Consider the following 23,718-nt stretch of genomic DNA (forward strand, 5'->3'; position numbering starts at 1 on the left):
TGGACTCGGCAGAACTGGACTGGGTAGAACTGGCCTGGGTAGACCTGGACCGGGCAGAACTGGACTGGGCAGAACTGGACTCGGCAGAACTGGACTCGGCAGAACTGGACTGGGCAGAACTGGACTCGGCAGAACTGGACTGGGTAGACCTGGACTGGGCAGAACTGGACTCGGCAGAACTGGACTGGGTAGACCTGGACCGGGCAGAACTGGACTGGGCAGAACTGGACTGGGCAGAACTGGACTAGTCAGAACTGGACTGGGCAGAACTGGACTGGGTAGAACTGGACTCGGCAGAACTGGACTCGGCAGAACTGGACTGGGCAGAACTGGACTCGGCAGAACTGGACTGGGTAGACCTGGACTGGGCAGAACTGGACTGGGTAGACCTGGACTGGGCAGAACTGGACTGGGCAGAACTGGACTGGGTAGAACTGGACTGGGCAGAACTGGACTCGGCAGAACTGGACTGGGTAGAACTGGACTGGGCAGAACTGGACTGGGTAGACCTGGACTGGTCAGAACTGGACTGGGCAGAACTGGACTGGGTAGAACTGGGCTAGTCAGAACTGGACTGGGAAGATCTGGACTGGGCAGAACTGGACCGGGCAGAACTGGACCGGGCAGAACTGGACTGGGCAGAACTGGACGGGGCAGAGCTGGACTAGTCAGAACTGGACTAGTCAGAACTGGACTCGGTAGAACTGGACTGGGCAGAACCGTCTTATGAGAGTCCAGAGGAGCAGGCATGACAAGATGCTCCTCCTCTCAGTTGAAACACCTCACCTCCTTCACCTCCGTCACCTCCTTCACCTCCGTCACCTCCTTCACCTCCTTCACCTCCTTCACCTCCTTCACCTCCTTCCCAACACTGAGAGGTCAGACGGGGTCCCACACAGGGGCAGTAGTCGGGGTTTCTTGGCCCCTCGGTGGACGATTCCAGCTTGTACTTGCCCCCCGTGTGCACCTTGGTAGACCTGTTACGGTACAGCAGCCGAACACCGTGGTGCAAGGAGAGCCTCCCAGATGTGGAGCGCTGGAATCTGAGCATCAAAAGAACCAAAGATGTTCGTTAGGGACTTTAGGTAAAGGAGCACAACAACATGATGTCACACATGTCAGTTTAAAAACACATTCCAAGTTTTGATTGTCACGTCCACCACAAGACTGTATCTTTTATTGGAACTCAATAGACGTCTGCTGATGAAATCAACATTCGTGGCTTTGACATTTGTCAGCGACTGTATTATTGTGGAGATGTTGAGGAAAGCATTGAATTTTTACATCATGTACTGAGCACCACAGCCCTGTGAACTGTCAGTAGTACCTGAGATGAATCAGGGAGTGGAGGATTCGGTTGCTGTTGGCCCCTGGAGACGCGTCCCTCTTCCCGTCCTCCACAGCCACCAGGAAGCTGCGGTGGCGCAGGAAGGTCATGTGACCAGAAGGCATGTCACTCAGGTCGTAGGGCACCAAGAAGACCTTCTCCACGTTTTTTTGTGGATTCAGCAACACCTGAGGGGGAAAAACTAGTCAGCATGGTGCCAAAGAAATGAAGCTCATAATGTCAAACTGTATGTCATCTTCAATGAAGTTGTGCTATAGAAATACAACATTGGGATTTTACAAATATGGAGCTTGTGATGCTTCACTTGTGTTTTCAATGAAGGATTTCTGTGTCTGGTCTGCTGATGAAGGAGCTTTAATTCCCGTTAGAGGGACAGTTTATTCCTGTGATGTTCAATCTCATCCTGGACAGATGCATCATGTCCACTGCTGAAATAAAAAGAGGTGGGAAAACCAACTACCCAATGCAGGTTTCAAACATTTGGCTCTGTAAGTTTGCATTTGAATGTGTATCGTTACAAGTTGTTGCGCGCCACTGAATTGATCCTTGAGCTTCACTGTGCATGTTGAGACACACACACACACACACACACACACACACACACACACACACACACACACACACACACACACACACACACACACACACACACACACACACACACAGTGTCTTGCAGACAAAGCACAGACTGACCAGGTAGGGAGCAGGGCGGCCGTGGTCACACAGGTCGTACTTGGTGACCTTCACTGGCAGCTGGAAGTATTTCCCGTGACTGACACTGATCAGCGCTGTGACTCCTTCTATCTGGCCAGACGGGGGAAATCTGCCCTTCAGCATGGACTCCTGAGAGCACACAACGAAAGGATTCGTACTCACACGCAGGAGCAACATTTCAATTGTGAACATTCACTAATCCATGTGTTCATCTTGATTCAAACCACATTAGTGTTCCACACAGTGGTAAAACAAGCACTAGTGACCAAACAAAACACCGTATGAGCTGAGACAGGTCATTGAACACATCTCAGGGAAGACTGTGCAACATTTAGCAGTTTTGAGCTCATAAACAGTTTCGAATCCGAACAAAAACATCAACTCCATTATTCAAAAACTGCAGAGGAACATTATTAAAACCTTGAATAAATCAAAATGCTGGTATTTCTGCTCTCTCTCCATGTATCTTGCTTTCCATTCTTGTTAAAAATATGTGAAAGCTTTGACCTCATACTGTCTTTATCAGCCATTCCTGATTGGAGTGTAATAAGTCCAGTATGATGTGGCAGTAGCAGTAGTGGTAGTATGTAGTTAATCCTACTGATATCATCTTGATATTTATTTTCTCAGGTTCTATTTAGTAGATCATTTTGCCTTCACATTGAGAGAAAAACAACAAAAACCACACATTACATCATGAACTCCTCATTGAAAATGAGTCCAGAGCCACGGCTCCTTTAACTATGAACCCTGATAAAGTATTTGAGGAAGAATCGAACAAAAAAAGGTACAATTGACATCCAAGCAGTTCGGCTGCATTGGGTTGCACAGGCGTGTCTATGATTTCTACGTCTTCCTAGAATATCCGGGCCGTGTGTTTGCAGTAGTTGTGTAAAGATTAGTACCTCAAAGTTAATGAGCAGCGACCTGCTGAGGGAGGACGGGGGCCGGCTGGGTGGAGCAGGGCGGCGGGTGTCTGTGTGGCTGGATGTGACACAAACACACAACACAGGCCGCTGGTTAGTGGTGAGGATTACACGGAGTTCATCTTGGCCACACGTTTATTATAAATATGTAATTGTTTGCAGGCCTCAGTTCAGCTTACGTGCTCCTCAATCACAACTTTCTTCATAAATCACACTGTGGATATCAAAGAATACAATGATGGTGGGTGACTCACCTTTTAGCTTCCAGACCAGTCTCTGGTTGTCGCCAGGACTTTAGGAGGTCTGTGGCCGTCTGGAAAAAGACACACACTAATATTATTTTCTCTGATATTTAGGGTTCCAGCCCTGAAAGTGCTGGAGGATCCTGTTGAAACCCAAGAGTTTATTACTGACATTCACATTCACATTATCCTGTGAATTAATCATCAGGCCCGACGAAAAATGTGATAATTTGGAGGAATCACACATGACTGGCTCAATGCACCACCTGCAAAATCCTCAAAACGCAGCCCCAGAACCACGTTTCACCCAGAGCTGTGATAATCGCCATACGTATGTAACATTGCAAGACGCACAAAACAAGAGTCTCTTACACACGTGCCGAAAAGTCAACAGGAAGTCCACAATTTTGAAACATATACTGGATTTTCACCAATCTCGGACCAAATGTAATTTTCTAAAGCAAAGTCGTCCCGGGTGGTAATTCCAATTGACCTAAACATGGTCGTGGTGATTGAAAAGGAATTATTGAGCAAAGCGTATCACTCTGATATTATGCGTGGCCAAATATTCACGTTTTCACCATGTAACAGGAAGTGTCATGTAAAAACAGGAAGTGTAGTATAACATGGCTTGACAAGTTGTACCAGGGATCCAGTCCTCATCAAAACTATATGATGACTGACCCATAGCACCATTTGAGGGCGTGGCAACGGCCAAGCACACCATGAAACATGAAGACCAGGTTGTTTATTATCCTCCTATTCTCGGACAGCAAAGTGTTTGGTTATAAACCAGGAGATTCCCAACTGGGAGCTGTGCCATGTTTCTGTCAGCTCCCTTCTTCTGGCATCAAAGCATTTTAACAGGGTTCTCTTCACAATAGGAGGTTTTCAGCCGTGTAGAATGACTTCCTATGAGAGCTGTTAGCTTGTATTTCAGTTTGAACAATTGGTAAACGCATTTGTTTTGGTCATATTTGCTAATTGAACACCAAGTGTTCAGAGGGGTGAGTGTGGGTGTCCTAACCTGAGGTTTGTCCGGTGCAGAGGGCAGGAGGTGACCGGAGGAGGGAGCAACCTTTGCACCAGTGCTGCAAGATGAGGTTGAGCCAAGTTCTGCAGCGAACGCTAGCCTTCTCCTTTTAGTTGGTGGCGGTCCCTCGCCTTGTGAGGAGGACTCTGGTGCTTCCCTCCACAACCGTAGCCTCTTTCTGGCCGATCGGTGACCTCCCGAAGGTCGCCTTAAAGTAACGTCACAAAAGATTGAATTGATGATTTCACAGAAGTATATATGAAGAAACATAAACCACAATTCAATAGCTGTAACAACAACTAAGGCTGGGCAAAAACGCACTGTCTTAAATGTTTCTTTTCCCACTCCCTTAGTTAAAACTTGGATGTATTTGCAGTTTTTCAGTGTCAAAACGTCTCAGACATGTAAACTGGAGACTCTAAACTAAGGGTCACTTAAAGAATACAGCATGATTTAAAAATAACAGAATGTGTAACCACTTACTCCACCAGAGGCTCTCGCTCTCGCTCAGGAAACTGGACCGAACTGGACTCCATTCTAGAGATGGAAAAAGCGTTGGATATTAGAAGGAGGTTCACAGTCACTTTAAAGCCAAACATGTTACAAGAATAATGATAGAAACACTGGAACTAATAGTTCTTAACATCAGAAATGACTGAATTCATGATTTCACAGCAGTATATATAAACACAACTGGTAATATTTCTAATGAACATCAACCACAATTCAATAGATGTAACAACAACTAATGATACAAGATAATTCAATGGAAGATAAATGATTAAAATATACAGAAATGCAACAAAACAAGCTGTGAGTGTAATTTACAGCATACAGCTTCATTTAAACTGACGAGACTTAATCAGATAAGTCGGAAAAAACTGTGTATAAACTTCCTCTGATTATTGACGGCTCCGCTCTCTGTTTTCACTTCCAATCATGTATTTAGGCTAAAACTTTAAACACTTTATGAGAGTTCAACCTGCTCACAGGCCCAGAAACACGTCAACAATCCACCCTGATCACTTCTGATCTCAATGTTTGTAAAAGTGCTCACACGCTGCCATAATGCAGCACAAAACTTTCTAAATGCTCAATTTGTACTCCACCTTTTATAGACAGATGTAGCTGAGTGTTTAGACATCGATAACAAAGGAGATTAAACATAATTTGAACATTTCTGAAGTAGTTTTGAACGTGACTGCTGTTCGGTGTTGACTAGTATCACTTCTGGACAACATGTACATATTCGAAAAGTGTGTCTGAGAGAGATGACACATATATGTGTGTAATAATAACAATAATAGTGGAAAAGTATGAATAAATGACCAGTAACATTGAGAAAGTAGAGTAAAACGGCAGGCGTTTATGCTGTTGTCATGGACACGAGGTCCAGCCTGTCACAGGTCAGCTTCAGCAGCCAGCGGTCAAGCCTTCATTGGATTTGTAGCCTCAAACTAATGATTCTTATTCGATAGAGTGACCGATTTGAAGGATTTTTGAACTTACAGCATCAGTTTTACAGTGTGAAACGTCAATAAAGTGTGAGTGCAACTAAACGCATAAAGCATAATTCATAAACAACACGATCTCAGGTGAATATGGAGCAACATCACGATTAAGTGACATGAATTGATAAAACAACTAAAAAGAAAGTGTGTAAAGTTGCTCTGTAAACACTTACCCTGATTAGTGATGCCTCCTTTCTGTTTTCGCTCGTTTCTCTGGGACCCAAGTGTGGAAAAGTGGCTCCGCTGATCTCCATGCTGCACCAATGGCTCCTGAGAGGCTGAATGCTAGCAGGAATGCTAACATGTAGCATCTTCAGTATAAACGTCAATCAGTTAATTAAGGGTCCGTTGCAACAGGACCGTCAATAAAATAAAAAATAAAACATTAATTATTTGTTACTGCGAAGTCTTATTATTATTTACTACTTAATATAATACTTGTTATTTATATTTCTGCCATTTTAATAACATTTTATTCTTAATTGTTAACCAATTTACAAAAATGTTAATATTTCAAGAGTTTGTAGATATATGTGTGTATATATATAATTATATCAATTGTATTGATAATAACTAATTAGTAATTGATTATAAATTATTAATCATTATCTAGTTAGATTGATAGATACCGGAAGATATATAGATAGATACTGGTAGAAAGATGGATATATACTGGTAGATAGATAGATAGATAGATAGATAGATAGATAGATAGATAGATAGATAGATAGATAGATAGATAGATAGATAGATAGATAGAAAATGGAGGAAGTAGAGGAGTCAAAGGATTTTGTTCTACTTTGTTCAATGAACAAACATTTTTATTATGATAAAGTATTTTCTGTTTATCTAACAACTAATTCTGTCCTCGGTTTTAACTAATCAATAAAGCAAAAGAAGTATCTTTAAAAAAATTTTAAGTCGTGAAAGTTTATCCCGATTTATCCGTTTGATGATGCATTAACCTTGAATGTTAAAAAGTATGGGTATGGGATCGGTATGGGCGATACTGGCTCTGTATGTACTTGGTATCGGATCGATTCCCAATCTTTGAGTATCGACACCACGACCAACGAGCCTACAGCGTGGACATATGCTAGTGTATCCTTCACTATGCCTCTAGTTTTCACACCATAATATAAACCTTCTATGACAGTATGTCTACTGTGTGTCTATGTATTAGATCATGCTGTGTTGAAAATCTGCTCAAAAAAAGCCCCAACACAATATGAAAACACAGCAGTAACTGTGGACCGAGAGAACACGTTCCTCTTCGTCCGTCACTTCCACATTTCTCTCCAGTCTCCGACCTCCCAGAAAGGGTCAGCTTGTCAACGACGCAAAATTCATAGAAGTGTAAAATCCCGGGGGCATCCGATAAAGGCAAATACACTTTTGACTGTTATTTTTTAAGGGACAAATTACAAAGGGACAAAACATTGTATTCAAGCTTCATGTTTGGAAAAAATTAAATTGTACCTTTTGCACAAGACTGTAAAAACATTGCACAGGAATCATTAGGAGAATTGATAAAGAATTGGATTGAAAAGAATTGGCAATGGCATTGATGTTTATATTCATGAGCTAAACAGAGTTAAACTGAAAGGTCGTAAAGAAGCGAGTGTTAATGATGTGTATTGTGATGTAAGGCAGGGCCGCATGATTGGAAGGTGTTTTTCTACAAGCTGCAGCTTGTAGTGATGAAGCGTTCCTGCAGGGGGCGCTGTGAGCCGCACACCTGGTTGCAGCGAGTCTGAAGGTTCCTTGACGGGCAGAAGAAGAGAGCTGTTATGTTAGTGATGGGCTCACATAGGGAATAATACTCTTTTATTTCGGTTTTACTAATCAAGTTAACATTCAGGTGGACAAATCACTCTACAGACTACCTGGGCTTCTTCGTTTGCAAACGTCTGGAGTCGCCTTTTCACATCTTCCGTGTTTGAGGAAAGCGGAGCTTTGTGAGTGTTGTGCGTCTCCTATGCTAGGCTCAGTGGTTAGCATATAATATCCACAAAGTGTCTCAGCGGGGACATTACCGAGTTATTATTGTTGGGGAACTGATGCTGTTATCGTGTCATTACTATTAGGAAGCCGATGCTATTACCGTGTGCTGTCACAAATAAATACTCGTAGGTTTGTTGCTTGGAAACATCACTGCTTAATTAGGCTAGGTAATGTTCGCTACGTCATTTACTGTAAACATACACACACCCACACGCACGCACACACACACACACACACACACACACACACACACACACACACACACACACACACACACACACACACACACACACACACACACACACACACACACACACACAGGGCCTCCGCTCCATGTATCCTGTCTGAAAATAAACAGAGAATAAACACTGTATGTATAGATGGATGTTAGATTGAGGAATACATGCTTTTGTTATGGATACAGTTATTATTGTGCCTACCTCTTTAAGGGGCGAGGCGCAGAGATTACTGTCCTATTATTATTATTATTATTATTATTATTATTATTATTATTATTATTATTATTAGACCTAGTAACAGGCTGTTTTGTTCTGTGGTCTGTATGACACTCATACATTACATGTTATGCGTTGTCTCTACTGTGCAGAGTCATTTCTGTCCTTTTCAGTCAGTTGTTGTGGTTTTAGATGTCAGACCTCATCATTTACTGTTGTTTGTTAAACTCATCATCTTCTCCCCAAGAACCGAAGATCGTTTAGAGGTTAAAATATTGTTTTTCTGTTTCTCGTGAGTCAGATGAGACTGAATTCTGTTGATTCTGCAATGTCATGTTGTGCCCAGATGAAGCGTTTAATCGGCTGTGCGTTCAGCAGTCAGCGTGATCGTTGGCTCTCTGTCTGAATGATGCTTGTCCAGCAGGTCAGAACCGCAGGGGGCAGCCGCTGGCCACACTCAGGATGCCTCTGTTCTTCAAGAAGAAGAAGCCCAGTGGGGACTGTAGAAAGAGGCTGGAGTACCAGCTGTGCAGGGTAAGACCACTGCCTCCCTGTGTCATCTGGGTTATAATTTACCTTTATTGCCCTGTGTGACTCATCTGTCAGCCTCCAAGTTGTTTCACATGTCTTTTATATATACTATCTTCTCCATGGAATCAAACAACCGCTCATAACGGGCAAATCAGGGATCGGCAGCTCCCTGTGAAAACATATTCTTCCCAAGAGGGTTTTCAGTGGGAGCTACTTTTATGAGCGTCACATATTATGCCATATTATTGCCACTTTCTGTCAGTCTGAGAGAGCCTGTCCACATATCAGATGCTCTAATTCCTTTTCTGCTGTTGCTGATGATGTTAAGATCCAACAAACTCATCTGCCAGTTGCAGTTGGACACAGGCAAAGGCCAACAGAAGTTAAGGATCTCCTATTATCCAGCTTTTCAACACTTTCACACGGGTCTCCGTGGTCCAAAAGATCTGTTTGTTTCTCAGGAGCAGGTGACCTTCCCAAGATGGAGGCGCTATAGGCACGTCACCGCCAGCGCCCTGAGGCTTCTAGTGTTTTATATCTATGTGTGCCAGAGCAGAGCTGCGTAATTGTGGGAGGTTCAAAGGGAGGGGCTGCCTTGATTGGGATTGGCTGAACCCCTGATGAGACACTCAGATCCTGGAGGGACGCAGCCCTGCATGTTTTCCATGTCTCCCTGCTTCAACTCGGCTGATTGCAATGAGTGGCTCGTTATCTGGCTCTGTGCTGAATGTGGTGATGAACCATCTGGACCTTCAGGTGTGTTACAGAATGGAGACATGGAAAACATGCAGGGCTGCAGCCCTCCAGGATCCCAGTGTGAGACCTCTGATATAGGGTTTGATTTCTGATTTCCTCATTGGAGCAGCACTTTTTTCCACTCCATAATTTCACAAGTGACCAAACAAAAAAAAAGAAGAAGAATATTACAACCCAAATTGTTAACGATTTTTGGAATTCTTCTTTCAGTCCAAGGAAGCAGGTGCAGACGACATCCTGGACATCTCGGCCTGCGAGCTGTCTGAGGTCAGTACGCAGCAGTTGCGAGCCTCATTGGTTCCTCGGCGTGGAGGGAAACTCTGCTTGTACCGTCGACCTGATACCGAGAGTGAAGACATCTCCTGTGTGGTTTGTTCTGCTGCAGGTCCCATCCAGTGCCTTTTCCATCTGCAAAGTGCTGCAGAAGAAGGTAAAAGAGTGCAACACACACCCTGGACTCAATGTGCTCCTGATCTCTGTCTGGAGCCTTTGTGTTGGTCTGTGACATCATGTTTCCAACGATGAGAGCAGCGTGAAGCACTATAAAGTGTGTAAATCAAACATAAATCTGTTCTCATTTCAAATAAGATTAGTAAGGATAAAGAAAAGTCATCAACATTTAGCACATTATGACTGAAGTATTTTGAACACTGTGCTGAAATACATTGTATCTGTAAAATTGGAGGCTCTTTGCTCTCTGCAGTTCTCTGAAGGTTAGCGTTTAGCTTTTAGCATTGTATTCAGACTCTTTCAGAAACTTCCTGAAACCTTAAAAACCTTCAATAAGTGAAGTCGCCTTTATGCTCCAAAGAGATGATTCTTCTGATTCGAAAGGCAAATAAATGCGCCCGAACCGGCAAAAACACGTTTTAAATAAAGATTTCGCAGCTTATAAACTAGAGCATCACAAGGTTCTGGTGTTTACCAACAACTGTTGTTGCATTTCTGACACTTGTTGAATATTTGCTGCAGAGTAAACACTCAGTGTGTCTGCCTCAGGTCTTCATCCTCCATAACAACGAGCTGAGGACTCTGCTGCCCAAAGGATGTGACGTCTGCACTCTGTCCACCTTAAAGGTGAAGCTGGCACATTGCAGCCACAGAAGCCAAGGGACTCAAAGACCACGTGTCTCTCGCGGCGCGGTCAAATGATTGTGTCTCTGGCCAACAGGGTATTTTAATGTCCACACACGTCGACGACACTGTGTCTTGTGTGTCTGCAGGTTTTGGACCTGCACGAGAACAAACTGGCCGCGCTGCCCGAGGACATCGGGAAGCTGGCCACCCTGCAGGTGAGGCCACCGTCTGAGCGCCCCCCCCCCCCCCCCCTCCACGCGGAGCACGAGGCGTTTGGATTGGTCAAACACCCTGTGCTCTCCGTCCCTCAGATCCTCAATGTGGAGAAGAACCGTTTGACGGCCCTGCCGGAGTCCATCGGGGACCTGCGGCTCCTGCAGACCCTCAATCTGAAAGGTACCGGGTTTCCTGTGTGTGACGGTGTACGGGTGGAGAAGGTACATGACACCCTGTGTGTGTGTGTGTGTGTGTGTGTGTGTGTGTGTGTGTGTGTGTGTGTGTGTGTGTGTGTTCAGGGAACTCTCTGAGCGAGCTGCCCTCCTCCCTGGGCTCCCTGAGCAGCCTGAGGACTTTGGACCTGAGTGACAACAACATCCAGCAGCTTCCCAAAGCCCTGGCCTACATACGCACCTTAGAGGTCTGCACCTTTTGTTATGTCCTTTTACATTTTACTTTCATTGCTGGAACAAGTTCAACTTGATGGTTTCTCACCTTGTTTTCTGGACCCAGGAAGTTTTAATTCATTTGATTTCATTGTTCTGACATAATGAAATACAAGAATGAGATGTAAAATAAAACTTAAATATAATTAATCTATATATATCATATTATATATCATATAAATATGATCAATGTTGTATTAAGTGTCCATTGTGCACGATGAATCACAAGTTCACCGGTTATACTGTTATCAACACTTGCAATGTGCGGATTGCTAAAGACTTACTGAAGTGCTTTAAATAATGACGTGTTACATATTTATCCAGTCAGATAAATATGTAACTGGCGTACTGGAGACAGTCACATGTCGCTTGTTTTAGTTGAGTTCTTCTGGTTTCTTTCTGACTTCGTCCCTTTCCGCTGTCGCCTCTCTGGCTCATTTCAAAATGACTGGGGAATTCTAGGGGTTCAGTGTCAATGCATAATGCCAAGACGTGGCCGTATTCTGCTTGTCGCCATTTAAATCAAGTCAATTGAAGACTTCTGAGTCAGTGGAGGAGGAAACTATAACGGTGATCATGTTCCTGGTGGGCTGTTCTGTTGAGTCACAGTGTCCACAGACGTTCTTCACAACAGAGTGTTCATAAGTAACCAGCAGATGAGCTTCAGGGATTCTTTATCTTCACAATTACCAGTAAAGTGAAATGAAGGACCCAGTGAGCGCAGACCAAGCTAAAAGCAGGAGACCATGAGGACTCAGAGTGGCGTTGTTTACTTTACACTGGGGCTTCTCTACACCAGAGAAGAAATTGTTCTGAAGGATTCCAGCAGAGCAATTCTCAAGGTCTCCACCAGCATCCTCCAAACGAGAACCAGCCAGTCCCCGGTGCAGCTCTCTGATCGTCAGCTCTCCGGTTCAGCGTGTTGATGACAGACCGTGTCTCTGTGCCGTTGACAGAGTTTCACTCTGGACGCCGCCATGATGACGTACCCGCCTGCGTCCGTGTGTGCAGAAGGAACCGAGAGCATCCAGCGCTTCTTCTGCTCCGGTACCGTTCTGCTTGACAACTCCTTGGTTTCCGTAGCGACCGTGGGATCGCACGTATTTACTGTGAATATTCTGGTACAGCCTGAGTGAAGGGCGGGACAAATACAGTGAAGTGAATTCAGACACGGAGTCCTGATTTCATCAGCCGTCGATGGTTTTCTGGCGTTGAGAGATCCTCTTCTTCTTTTCTGACTTCCAGAGCTGGGAGAAGAGTACTGCCCTCCGTCGCAGTACCTGCTTCCTGTGCTGGAGAGCGACCGCGGCAGACAGGACGACGACTGTGTGGACGGTCTGGAGGAGGCCTGGCAGGTAGCACACACACACACACACACACACACATGATATTAACACATGCACGCACGCACGCACGCACGCACGCACGCACGCACGCACGCACGCACGCACGCACGCGTTAATATCATGAGAGTAACTGATGTGAAACATGAAGAAATCCTCATTCAGTCTTTCCTCTCTGTTGCAGAACAGGTTCAGCGACTACGAGAAGAGGAAGGTTTGTGCTCTTCCTCACAGTCACACATGTTGTGTTTTTTTCCCGAAGGCCATTCTGGGGGGGTGAGGGGGGGAAAAACTCTGCATGTTCTGAGGTTTTCCACTCAGAAAGTTGTGACCACCTGCTCCATATCACTCCACTAGACCAGTGATCCTGCTCTTCACTGACACTCGATGAGATGGAGAGAATAATAGGAAATATTAGATAACTAGTTTATACCAGTTACCAGTTTATCACATGTTCTTCAAGAAAATAGGAAGTCACAGTTCAGACTTCTACTGAAAAAGTATCTGCTTTCTGTTTCATTAATTGTATTTAATAAATGGAGAGTATTATTGAGATGATTGTTTTTAGATTTATAAACACACTCAAGTTTACTAATACCTATAGTGAAACATGTCAGCGTCAATACAGTATGGTACAGTATGGTATATCTCTATTTGAAAATACAATGAAACGATGTGTCTGGTGAGAAGTTTGATTTCAGCCAATGTTAACTTCATTTAAATGCAGTGCGTTTAAAAAGCACATTACAACAATCTTGCCTTCTTTAGATTGAGAGACGCCCCCAGTGATGAAAGTAATTGTACTTTTAAGCAGCCAGTGAAGAGAGAGACACTTATTAAGGCTCTTTTATTAACATACTTGGAAACAAACACAAGTAGAAGCTTCATTAGTCCCTTTTAGAAAATGAATGTGGTTTGGGGCTGCTTTACTTAAAATGACAGTTATAGCAGGTATATATTCAAACAACACATCAATACATCTTTCAAAGCATTTTAGAATGCTTTGAATTCATTTAAAAAGAATACTTTGAAATAAACCTAAAGGAAAAAAAAGGAATTGCAGAATTTTTTTTTTTTAAAGTTTTATTAAGTTCTCAAATATTAATATGATAAAGGAAATAAAAGCTAATAAATTAAAATGCTATTACTGATCAGCACAACGGTAATATTAATAAATAATTAGTAATAATTCCAATAGTGTATATTTGCTTTCCGAGCAGAGAGGGAGAACAACTTGCTTCTCCAGCCCCCCTTCTATCTGAATTACTTCTCTTCATTAATAATCAATACTTTAAGAGGCCATGTCCTGAATATTGGTGATTCTTATTGCCTCTACATGCAAACTGTTGACGTAAACCTGCTTCTGTGTTGTTTTGTCATGTGTATTTGTTTACGGCCTCCAATGTGTTGTAACAGTCCTTTGTTCATTCTGGTGCTAGAAACCAGTGAGTAGAGTTCAGTGTGCTCTGGTGGAGGCCAGCAGGAGACGCTGTTGCTTGGGCTGCAGCAAATGGAGACGTGAACCCGGGACATGTCTCCTGGTGTCTCTGTCCTTCAGGAGCAGAAGCAGCAGGAGAAGCTGGCCTTTGAGCGCCACCTGGAGGAGAAGCACAGGGAGCACACACAGCTCCTGCTCATCAACTCGTCCTACAAGGAGAACGTCCTCAACTCAGTCCGACAGGTGCTCCGTCTCCCCGTCTTTCCTTCTATTAACGTTTGTCTCTTGAACAGATTCTTACGAATACTTACGGATAAAAATTGTATTATTGCGCAACATTCTGAAATGATTCTTATTTAATACAGACCAGTAATAAAGTGACACGCGTCACCTGATGTCTGAGCTCCGTGTGGTGACGAGGAGCCACGACAGCATCTGTCAAGACTCACTGTGTCTGTGTGTGTGTGTGTGTGTGTGTGTGTGTGTGTGTGTGTGTGTGTGTGTGTGTGTGTGTGTGTGTGTGTGTGTGTGTGTGTGTGTGTGTGTGTGTGTGTGTGTGTGTGTGTGTGTGTGTGTGTGTGTGTGTGTGTAGGAGCAGGAGCGAGTGGATCTGGGCTTCAGCCAGCAGCAGAGAGCTCAGGAGGCCGGCCGGCTGCTGGTGCTGGAGAAAGTCCGACAGGCCGAGGACAACATCAGCAGCCGAATCAGCAGCATGCTGATGGACAACAACAGGTGTGTGTGTGTGTGTGTGTGTGTTCCGGCCGTTCAGACTTGGCGTCAACATGCATTCGGGGTGATCCCATCACAAGTGGCGACCCCCTGAAGATTGTGAGCTCCAAGGGTTTGACTCAGACGTTCCCAGGTGCTCAGAGATTCTTCCGACCACGGAGGCTGTTGCAGTGTGACCAGTGTGGATTTGTCGCAGGGAAACATGGAATACCGAAACACAATCTTGTGCACTGTTTAGCAGTCGAACAGTCTTTAAAAGTGTCCAGAGAAACTGTGGGAAAGAACAAGGACGTCCTGGCTGGAGGTGTGCAGAGACACGATGCCTCACAGCGGGCCTGGGCGGTGGAACCCTCATGACTGAAAACTTTGTTTCCTTATATCTGAATACCGTCTGTTGTAATTCCCTCGTTTGTTTAACTCACGGTACACATCTATTTTTGTTTATCTGTATAATATCCTCGGGTGCTCCTCTTCTAATTTTATATTCATTGTTAGATGTGTTACGTTTTGTTTTTGTTTTGTTCTTAGGTTTGTCTTAATAAATTCAATTCAATTCAACTTTATTTATACAGCACCAAATACAACACAGTCATCTCTTGGTGCTTTTAACAGAGAAAATAGACATTAGTCATTTACAAGTAAAGATTTAGACGACAGTGAGCGAATATTTAACACTCCAATTTACCAGTTTACCAATGGAAGCAGGCTTGATTCTGATCAAATCCCTATGATTTACTCCTCTTTATTTAACAGCGGTTTTGTCAACCTACAATGACTCAAAGGGAAGATAAAGTCACTTGGTTGCAGAGTTATTGTCAAAACAATTTTTTCAAGAGGTCACGGAATGCACCGCAGCGCTCCGAGAGCACAGTGCAATTTCCCTTTGCTCACTACACACTCCATACCAGGAGTCAGGATTATATTATTTGGAATTATATTACAAGCGGGCGTTTGTCGACACCCGGAGGTTTCGGGGAAAGCAGCTGCTTTTTTCAATGCAGCTGCAGCAGAAGGTGAGATGAACTTGGTAAAGTTATTTATTCTGGCTACATGAGTGAGCAAAGGCTTTTTATACTGCATTTCTGCAGTAACGTGGTTTTTGTAGCCATACAAAAGTTAATGAGGGTTGGATTGACTCTGAAATGCACGGCCCGCCTAATGATTTCTGAACACAAATATTCATAAATATTAATTGAAAGCCAACTAGGCATAATTTTAAACGGCTTTTTTTTTGGCAAATGTCATAAAGCAGTTCTTCCACAATGGAGATGTTTTTTGTTAGTTGTATTTAAGATGAATAGTTACTATCTTTGTTTGTTCTACTGTTCAATTATTCTGATTCTTTAATAATCCCCCCAAAAAAGCAAAACTGTGCGTCGGCCCATTTAGCGGACGTGACGTCGAGGGAGTAACACAATCCTCCACGTGATCTGATCACCTGAAATGCGTGTTACATATCAGAGTGTGTGTGTGTGTCGATACCCAGCTCTGTGTGTGTGTGTGTGTTTGTCTGCAGGCAGAAGAAGAGTGCAGAGTTCCTTCAGGCTATGGAGGAGGACCGGTGAGTGGAGAGGCACCAACACTGCACTCAGCCACGGGGATTTAACGAGCACTTTAACCAAAGAAAATGAGGCTGCACTCAAGAACGAGGGAAAAAAAAACTTGACTACAACTTTCCAAGAACAAATAATGTGCTTGACTGAGAAAATAACTGAGGTTGATTTTATAAGCCCATCATCATTTGGTGCACACAGATTGTATTTCCTTTCAACACTAATGTGAAGCCATTAGCGCTGGGAGTGAAGTGGTGAGCAAATCCTACTGCAGCTCCATTATACCACACCCTGCGGAGAAGCTGTTTCTGCAGTTGGTGAGGATCAGACAAGTTTTCATTTTTGGAACAAAGAATAGAATTATACTGGTTAATTAAAGGACCGATTTCTTGTTCGTTAAAAAGTTTTTGAGAGTTTCTGAAGAAGGACGAAAGTGTTCAGATGTTCCTGAAATCTGGGTGAGACACTCAAGTGTGTGTGTGTGTGTGTATGTGTGCTCATGTGTGCTCTTCCTCTTCAGGATCCGTATGGAGCACCTGACGGCCATCACTCAGGAAGAAACCAACTCACTGAGGAAGAGGGAGGTGGCGGGTCAGTCTGTACTCATATTCTGCTATAAACACTTTTTGATCCAAAAAGAAAGAAAGAAAAAGAAAGAAAGAGCAGCAACACAAAGGAAGGAACATCACAAGTGAAAATGAAATATAAAGGAATGGATTCCACTCCATGTTTTCCCTCTCTCTCTGCTATAATTAGAAAATCATCATCATCATCATCATCATATAATAGCAGTATTTGATATGGAGGCATGGCCTCTCCAATCAATAGGAACAAATGGTTGTGCCATTTTATTTTCTTTCCCCCTTTTGCATAAACATTTAATTTCTCCTCAACTCTTCTCCTCCGCCGCTCTCTTCCTGTGTGTTTAGCGGCCATGCAGAAGATGTTGTCAGACGGCAACGCCATGAACCTCCTGCAGGAGGCCAGCGACTGTCGGAGGAGGAGCCTGGTGTCTGAGGCCTGCAGGAGGTCGCGCACACACACACACACACACACACACACTAGAGAAAAAGGCAATAAAAAAAGTACAATAACGCCACAAAAAAACATGCATTGACCACTTGTGTTGTTTTTTCTGTAACAGCATGGAGACCATGGACAGGAAGTTTGACAGGATGTTGTCCCTTCAGGTTTTGGACAAATCTAAAGCCATAGCCCAGATCTTACAGGAGGTGGGTGGCGCTGGTGTGTGTGTGTGTGTGTGTGTGTGTGAGAGTCGTACTGTTGAGATCAGCCCCCTGACCTTGTCTCACCGTCACTCTGCGCTGTTTCTTTGCAGGAGGAGATGCAGAAAGCCGCTTTTCAGGCTCTGCAGCTGCAGAAAGACGCCGTGCACGGCTACATCCGCAACCAGGTGTGTGTGTGTGTGTGGGTGTGTGTGTGGTCACGTCACCGTACGTCAGCAGCAGCAAGCAAGTCGCTGCCATGAGAGAATCCCAGTGGTGAATGTCCAGGCATCACTGTCACTTTTCTGTTCCCCCTCCTCCCACAGCCCATGATCTCATTCATTGAACCCATTTTACTCACACTAACAGGTTTCTTATTCTTTTTTTTTTTACTGAGACCGAGGATCCTGTGCTGTATCATCAGACAAACCCCCCCCCCCCCCCCCTTCATCCCACTGTCTCAGAGCTCATGTTCAGCAGCATGTCTCCTCCTCCCTCTGCTGGCTTCATGTCTGCTTCTCCGCTGTCCTCAGATCAAGCTCATAGAGGGCGAATTAATGCAGCTGACTAAACTGGAGATTAAAAGACGCAATCTGGATGCTGAGAACCTGCAGGTGGGTGTCATTGCCTCCTTTTGTTGCCTCCCCACATTTTTTTAATTATTATTCCTGATACTCCAGCCATTTCCATTGGTTCTTCTCATGCCATTACTCCCGCCACGGGAATGTCACGGCTCTTGTTTTGTCTCGCGGAGGCTTTTTGCACTGAAAATCACCAGACATGACAGCTTTTCATCACCGACTCCGCCCACATCGCTCCCATTTACCGCACTGTGTTTTTCTACAAATATGTATATATTACATGCATGTTAGTGTCAGTTTGTATGCGTGTAGATGTTTAGATTTGACGAGATGAGGGACGATAAAGCGAATGGGATTTAAAAAAAAAATACATTGATATGATAGGTAATAAATTTAAAGCAAAGTATGAGATGTAAAAAAAAAAAAAAAAACACTACATGTATGAATTTGTTGGGTGTCTTTCGCTAATTGGTAGTTGTTGGTCGCTCACAGCGAATCTTCCATAACTTGGTCCCGGGTTGGAGTTTGTCCTTGTCCTGAGTTGTGTGTGTGTGTGTGTGTGTGTGTGTGTGTGTGTGTGTGTGTGTGTGTGTGTGTGTGTGTGTGTGTGTGTGTGTGTGTGTGTGTGTGTGTGTGTGTGTGTGTGTGTGTGTGTGTGTGTGTGTGTGTGTGTGTGTGTGTGTGTGTGTGTGTGTGTGTAGGAGGTGCTGGTGGAGCAGCGCACCGCCCTGGGCGACCTGCTGCAGCAGCTGCTGAAGCAGAGAAACCAGAGAGAGCAGGAGCTGCGACAGGTTCTGGTGAGGAAGCGACACAACCGAACGCCCAGACGTTTCCGTGCCGACAAAGGCTTTGTTGTTTTCAGTAAAGATGCTTAGGAATAGCTGACATGTTGACCTCCTTGATGGAACTGTACTACCTCTGGCCTCGTCAGCCGGACAAAGAGTTCAAAGCTGATGACTTCCCCCAGGTGGAGATGGAACTGAAGTCGGAGTCCAACCAGCAGAACTACTGGATGATCCAGTACCAGAGGCTGCTGGACGCCAAGCCTCTGTCGCTGCGGATGCAGGAGGCCGGCGTGGAGAAGGAGCTGGTCCACCTGCTGTGCAAGCTGTCGGCGCAGCACTACCTGCCCGTGCTGGCCCACCACCGGGTCACCACCGAGGCCCTGCGCCACATGACCTCCTCCGACCTCAAGAAGGTGTGTCTTACTTTAACCCAGACATTTCTCGGCTGAGGCGAAAGGCGGGACACGGGGTTCCACCCAGGTGTGAAGGTGAGGAAATGTCCACGTGGAACTGAGTGGAAGCAAGTTGTCATGTCTGTACTTTCAGCTCGGCATTAATGAAATCGGGATCCAGAAGGCCCTCCTGAACTGGGCCCGGGAACGTCTGCCAGAAGGTACACACACACACACACACACACACACACACACACACACACCTGTTGTTGTCCATCAGCATGCTGAGCCGTTTGTCTCCTGCAGCAGGAGCTTGTAAGGACGCGGAGCAGGACGAGCCAGAAGACGTCTTCCCCACGGCGCCGTCCCCCTCCACCCCCCCGCTGCTCCCCCACGCCGCAGACATCCAGTACCCCAGCCCCCCGCTCACCCCCGGCACCCCCGGCACCCCCGTCACCCCGTCATGCCCCACCCCCGTGGAGGGTCCGGGCGGCTCGGAGTGCGTGGTATGCATGGAGACCGTGGTAAGACCTGCTGACCCCTCCCACCTCGTTCTTTTACCATAATCTATGTCAGTGTTTTTCAACCACTGTGCCGCGGCACACTGGTGTTTCCGCGAGATATAGTCAGGTGTGCCGTGGGAAATTATCCAATTTCACATGTTTTTCTAAAAAACATTTGCTCTCAGAGCCGCTGTCAGCTGTGAGAGCAGTGTGTTGTTGAGTAATCGTGTATAAATACTCTTCACCACTAGATGGCAGCACAGAACTTTGCCATTGAAATGGAAACTGACAGACGTCAGTCTGGTTAATCTCCACCACCTCCTGCTCCCATCTTGTATCAAAGTACTGTGTCAGTGACAGTGATGGAGAAGTTTTTGAAAAGGAAGAATGTGAACCAGGATCTCAGCTCTTCATCCATCAGGTCCAGGTTTCACACTGAGGGAGTCAAAATTAAAAAAAAGAAGTTGGGAAATATAATTTTTTCTGTATTTACTTGATTCCTGTTGATAAAACTTTGATGAGAATGACTTTATATTGTTAATAGAGGCCACAGAGTTTAACATTTTAACATGTTCGGGTGGTGGTGTGCCTCCAGATTTTTCCAAACAAAAAAAGTGTGCCTTGCCTCAAAAAAGGTTGAAAAACACAGGCCTATGTCACAAAAGGAGGAACGGTGGTTTCTTCTTAGCTGCTCCATGTCGCGCCTTGAGATTCGTGTGTCACCAACCATTCTTCTTCTTCTTCTGTGGCTGCGTGCAGGCTCAGGTCATCTTCCTGCCGTGTGGTCACGTGTGCTGCTGTCAGATCTGCAGCGACGCCCTGCAGAACTGCCCGCTGTGCCGCAGCAGCACGAGCCAGCGGATACGCCTGTACCACACCTAGGAGCCGCCGCCCGGGCTGCAGCGGCTCCACGCCTGGGAGCCTCCACAGGTCCACACCACTATTCATGCATGACCCCCCCCCCCCCCCCCGTCATTGTCTTGAGGCTTCTGAAGCGCTGAGCCACTTTCTCCCGTTCACCCAACTGTCATATATATATATATATATACTTGTCCTCGGTGTTCCCGTCTCCCATTTCAGAGCTGGTTGTATTTGATAGATTCTTCTTATTTATTGTAAACGTATAACAGAGCCAACACTCACTGCGTACAGGACTGTTCTCTGCCTTAGTAGTATTCTTCCACTGACGTGTGCCTTTCTGCTGGAAGCCTGTTCTCTTCCTGCGGGGGTGTCAAACTCCGTCTCTCCAGGGGCCACGGAACAATCTGTTCATATTGACAAATCGACGGTTTCCTTTAATCCCCATGCAAGAAAACACGAGTACAATCTGGGCAGGTTCACATTTGGTGCACTTTTATATATGTTTTTTTAAATTCTTAATGTTTAATGTTTGAGAGACTTTTGATGCTAGCGTATGTAACCGCATGAGAGGTGTTCAGGAACATCTGTAAACTGTACCTGCGTTTGTTTTACCTGTTTATGGTCATTTAGCTTTCTTTATTGTACCGCGTCTCACTTTTTTTTTTTTCTTTCCCCTCCCACCATGTCGTCTGTAACGGCCCGAAACAGGAACTTTATTTCTAGTCTTGGGAGTTTTTTGTATTTTTCTACGTTCCAGGTTGGACTCTTGCGGCCGGGTCTGGGCCCCTGAGCCGGAACGTTTGACACCCCTGTTTTGACCACTCTCTGCACCACTAACCAAAGTCTAACATGATATCGCAGACCGAAATATATAATATGGAATGATTGTTAACGGCTTTGTTGTCGTCAGTGCCGGCTGCCATTATCGCCCCGGTCTCCCGCTCCTCCTCAGATCGTTCTTCAGCTCGATCGTCCGTTCGTTCTTGGGCTTGTTCCTCCACTATTTCTTCAGCTTGTTCTTTTCCATCTTTCGTCAGCTCGTTCTTCGGATCGTTCTCCAGCTTGTCTGTCTTCGCCTGCCGTCGTCTTCATACCTTCACTGGATTTCACCTCATGTGATCAACTCTTGTGGGAAAACACCAACAACTTAAAGTCCTACTGAAATGAAAGTTCGACCCCCAAAACACTCTGGCTGTCGCTTCTAGGATCATTTTTATGCTAACTGGTCCAAGGGTAAAATGTTAAAACACGGCAATCTGCGAGAAAATAGCCGATAAACGGCGCTATTTCCGCTGCTGGGCGGAGCTTCTGACAATAACAGAGTGACATCACGAGTTGTGCACACGCCCATGTTGTGTTTACATTATGGAGGATCAGAGTTTTGACCACGAAGAGGCTGAATTTAACCATATTTCATCATCATCGGGCATCTTAAACCCAGTGATTGATGAAGAAGACACAGAAGGTGGTTCTGCCATCGGTGACCCCGTCTGGAACATGTTAGAGGAAGCAGAAGACGCTTCGTCCTCCATTCGTCCTCGTCTCCTCACCTCAGCAGCCGCCAGTTTTCACCTTTGAGGCTTTGAGGCTCCTGACTTTTGGCAGAACGACCGGCTTCCTGGATCATGTCGAAGTGCTTTTCCCACTGCGCAGAATCACCGAAGATGAGTCCAGGTATTACTTGATCGTCTACTAGCCGCCCGAGCTAGCGGCTCCTGCTAGCCGCCTGAGCTAGCCGCTAGCGGCTCCTGCCGCCCGTGCTCCTTTTCTCCTCTCTCGGTCTCTTCCAGGCTCAATCTTTCGTCAAGGCTCATAAAACGCCGACTATAACTTCAAAACACTGTTAAAACTTGGATATTTAAGAGGGAAACAAGCCGATATAAACACAACAGATGGAGATCTGCACAACTCTTGACGTCACGCCCACGAAGAAGAAGGATTCCCCCGACTTCCTCGGCTGGAGATTCAAAATTCAAATAACTTTGTTGTGCGACAACAGTGGTGGGGCAGAGTCGGAGGAACCTTATAAGTAGAACCCCAACTATCGTTTTTTGCAAAGTAGTGTTTTACATTTCACTAGGCCTTTAAAGGTTTTGATACAATTGGGTTCAATGTGCTTTTATTCTCTCAGGATGAAGTTCATTGTTGTAAACACGTCAGACACGTTCATCTCATCGATGGATGTTCACGGCTTTTCCTGGGATATCAGGAGCAGAGCGAGGAGTCTGCTGAGGGAAACGTAAATATAGGGAATATATTGAATCTTATTTCAGAAAGGCCAACGTACGAGGGAAGTGCAATAATGATTCTTCATCACTCGTCCTCCCAGGAAGTGAAGCAGACCTTCAGCTTCAGGACTCAAATATTTCACAGGATTCCTCCACTTCTGTTCTGCTTCATTAAATCTTTTTTTTTTTTTTTTTTAATTATTATTTTGTCATATCTTTGGGAGGTTTAAAAAGGAAGCTGATTTCAGGTACAGCTGTGTCGTAACGCCGCCTCGCAGCGTCCACAGATTCAGAATCAAAGCCTTTTAACGTACTATTATAAAGTGTTGTTGAACTAACTTTCATGGCCTGCGCGTCTGCAGTCATCACTAATGCTGCTCTGCCTCCACCAAGTGCTCTTAACTCCCCCCGCATGTCGTCATCACCTCTTTAACCACATAGCAACGCCTTGTGCCGCCGAGTCGCTGTAACGTCGATGTTTCACGTGAAAGAAAAATACACGCTGTCACTTCCCGCCGCTCAGTCTCTTGAGTTATTGTCACTGAAACACTTGGAGAAGGACTGAAATGTACATAGAACACTGATATATAAATGTGTTTGAGAAATGGTTTCATACACTTTGCATTTTTTGGATCGTGAGGTCGGTTAAAAATGAAGTCTGATTTTTAAAAAAAAGTTAAATTACTGATATTTTTGATCAATGTAATTAATTGATGCAGGGTCTAAATAAATGCATGTTGCAGGCTGTATAGACAAGTAGAAGCCTTTAATAAAACTTGTCAACAATGTAGTGTGCTGGAAGTATAATGTTTTCATAGAG

The 23,718-nt window shown here is 44.9% G+C and overlaps 2 protein-coding genes across 5 annotated transcripts in view; one reads left to right on the forward strand and one right to left on the reverse strand.

The window, feature by feature from the left end:
- LOC308140477 (gamma-glutamyl hydrolase-like) overlaps positions 1 to 3,110 on the reverse strand; it is a gene marked incomplete at both ends in the record, with an annotated part of 27,840 nt that extends 24,730 nt beyond the window's left edge. The window contains 5 exons of the mRNA XM_080510292.1: positions 859 to 1,043; positions 1,328 to 1,515; positions 2,042 to 2,191; positions 2,968 to 3,046; positions 3,100 to 3,110. Coding sequence (XP_080366418.1) covers positions 859 to 1,043; positions 1,328 to 1,515; positions 2,042 to 2,191; positions 2,968 to 3,046; positions 3,100 to 3,110 — 613 coding nt within the window. The remainder of the gene's footprint in view (positions 1 to 858; positions 1,044 to 1,327; positions 1,516 to 2,041; positions 2,192 to 2,967; positions 3,047 to 3,099) is intronic.
- A 4,448-nt stretch (positions 3,111 to 7,558) lies between these two features.
- Positions 7,559 to 23,415, forward strand: lrsam1 (leucine rich repeat and sterile alpha motif containing 1). Of its 4 annotated transcripts, XM_080510246.1 has the most exons (25): positions 7,559 to 7,732; positions 8,658 to 8,767; positions 9,731 to 9,787; positions 9,906 to 9,950; positions 10,520 to 10,597; positions 10,744 to 10,812; positions 10,909 to 10,993; positions 11,113 to 11,234; positions 12,216 to 12,306; positions 12,505 to 12,614; positions 12,787 to 12,816; positions 14,161 to 14,283; positions 14,633 to 14,772; positions 16,286 to 16,330; positions 16,843 to 16,913; positions 17,252 to 17,351; positions 17,467 to 17,554; positions 17,662 to 17,736; positions 18,082 to 18,162; positions 18,831 to 18,926; positions 19,097 to 19,327; positions 19,461 to 19,527; positions 19,613 to 19,830; positions 20,569 to 20,739; positions 21,708 to 23,415. In XM_080510246.1, exons 2-24 carry the CDS (start codon positions 8,696 to 8,698, stop codon positions 20,689 to 20,691), a joined length of 2,217 nt encoding a protein of 738 aa, XP_080366372.1. In that variant the 5' UTR covers positions 7,559 to 7,732; positions 8,658 to 8,695; the 3' UTR covers positions 20,692 to 20,739; positions 21,708 to 23,415. The 4 variants fall into 4 exon arrangements, with proteins under 4 accessions (XP_080366372.1, XP_080366371.1, XP_080366370.1 ...); XM_080510245.1 differs by having other exon boundaries at positions 8,655 to 8,767; positions 20,569 to 23,415; XM_080510244.1 differs by having other exon boundaries at positions 20,569 to 23,415.
- Positions 23,416 to 23,718: the final 303 nt, after the last annotated feature.

The sequence above is a fragment of the Blennius ocellaris genome, assembly GCF_963422515.1.
Source record: "Blennius ocellaris genome assembly, chromosome: 15".
In the NCBI taxonomy this organism is placed as follows: Eukaryota; Metazoa; Chordata; class Actinopteri; order Blenniiformes; family Blenniidae; genus Blennius; species Blennius ocellaris.

Coding starts and splice junctions, on each gene's coding strand:
- lrsam1 (XM_080510245.1), top strand. CDS start 8,696: ATGCCTCTGTTCTTCAAGAAGAAGAAGCCCAGTGGGGACTGTAGAAAG. Junction 9,951..10,519: donor GCAAAGTGCTGCAGAAGAAG/GTAAAAGAGTGC, acceptor TGTCTGCCTCAG/GTCTTCATCCTCCATAACAA. Junction 11,235..12,215: donor CCTACATACGCACCTTAGAG/GTCTGCACCTTT, acceptor TGCCGTTGACAG/AGTTTCACTCTGGACGCCGC.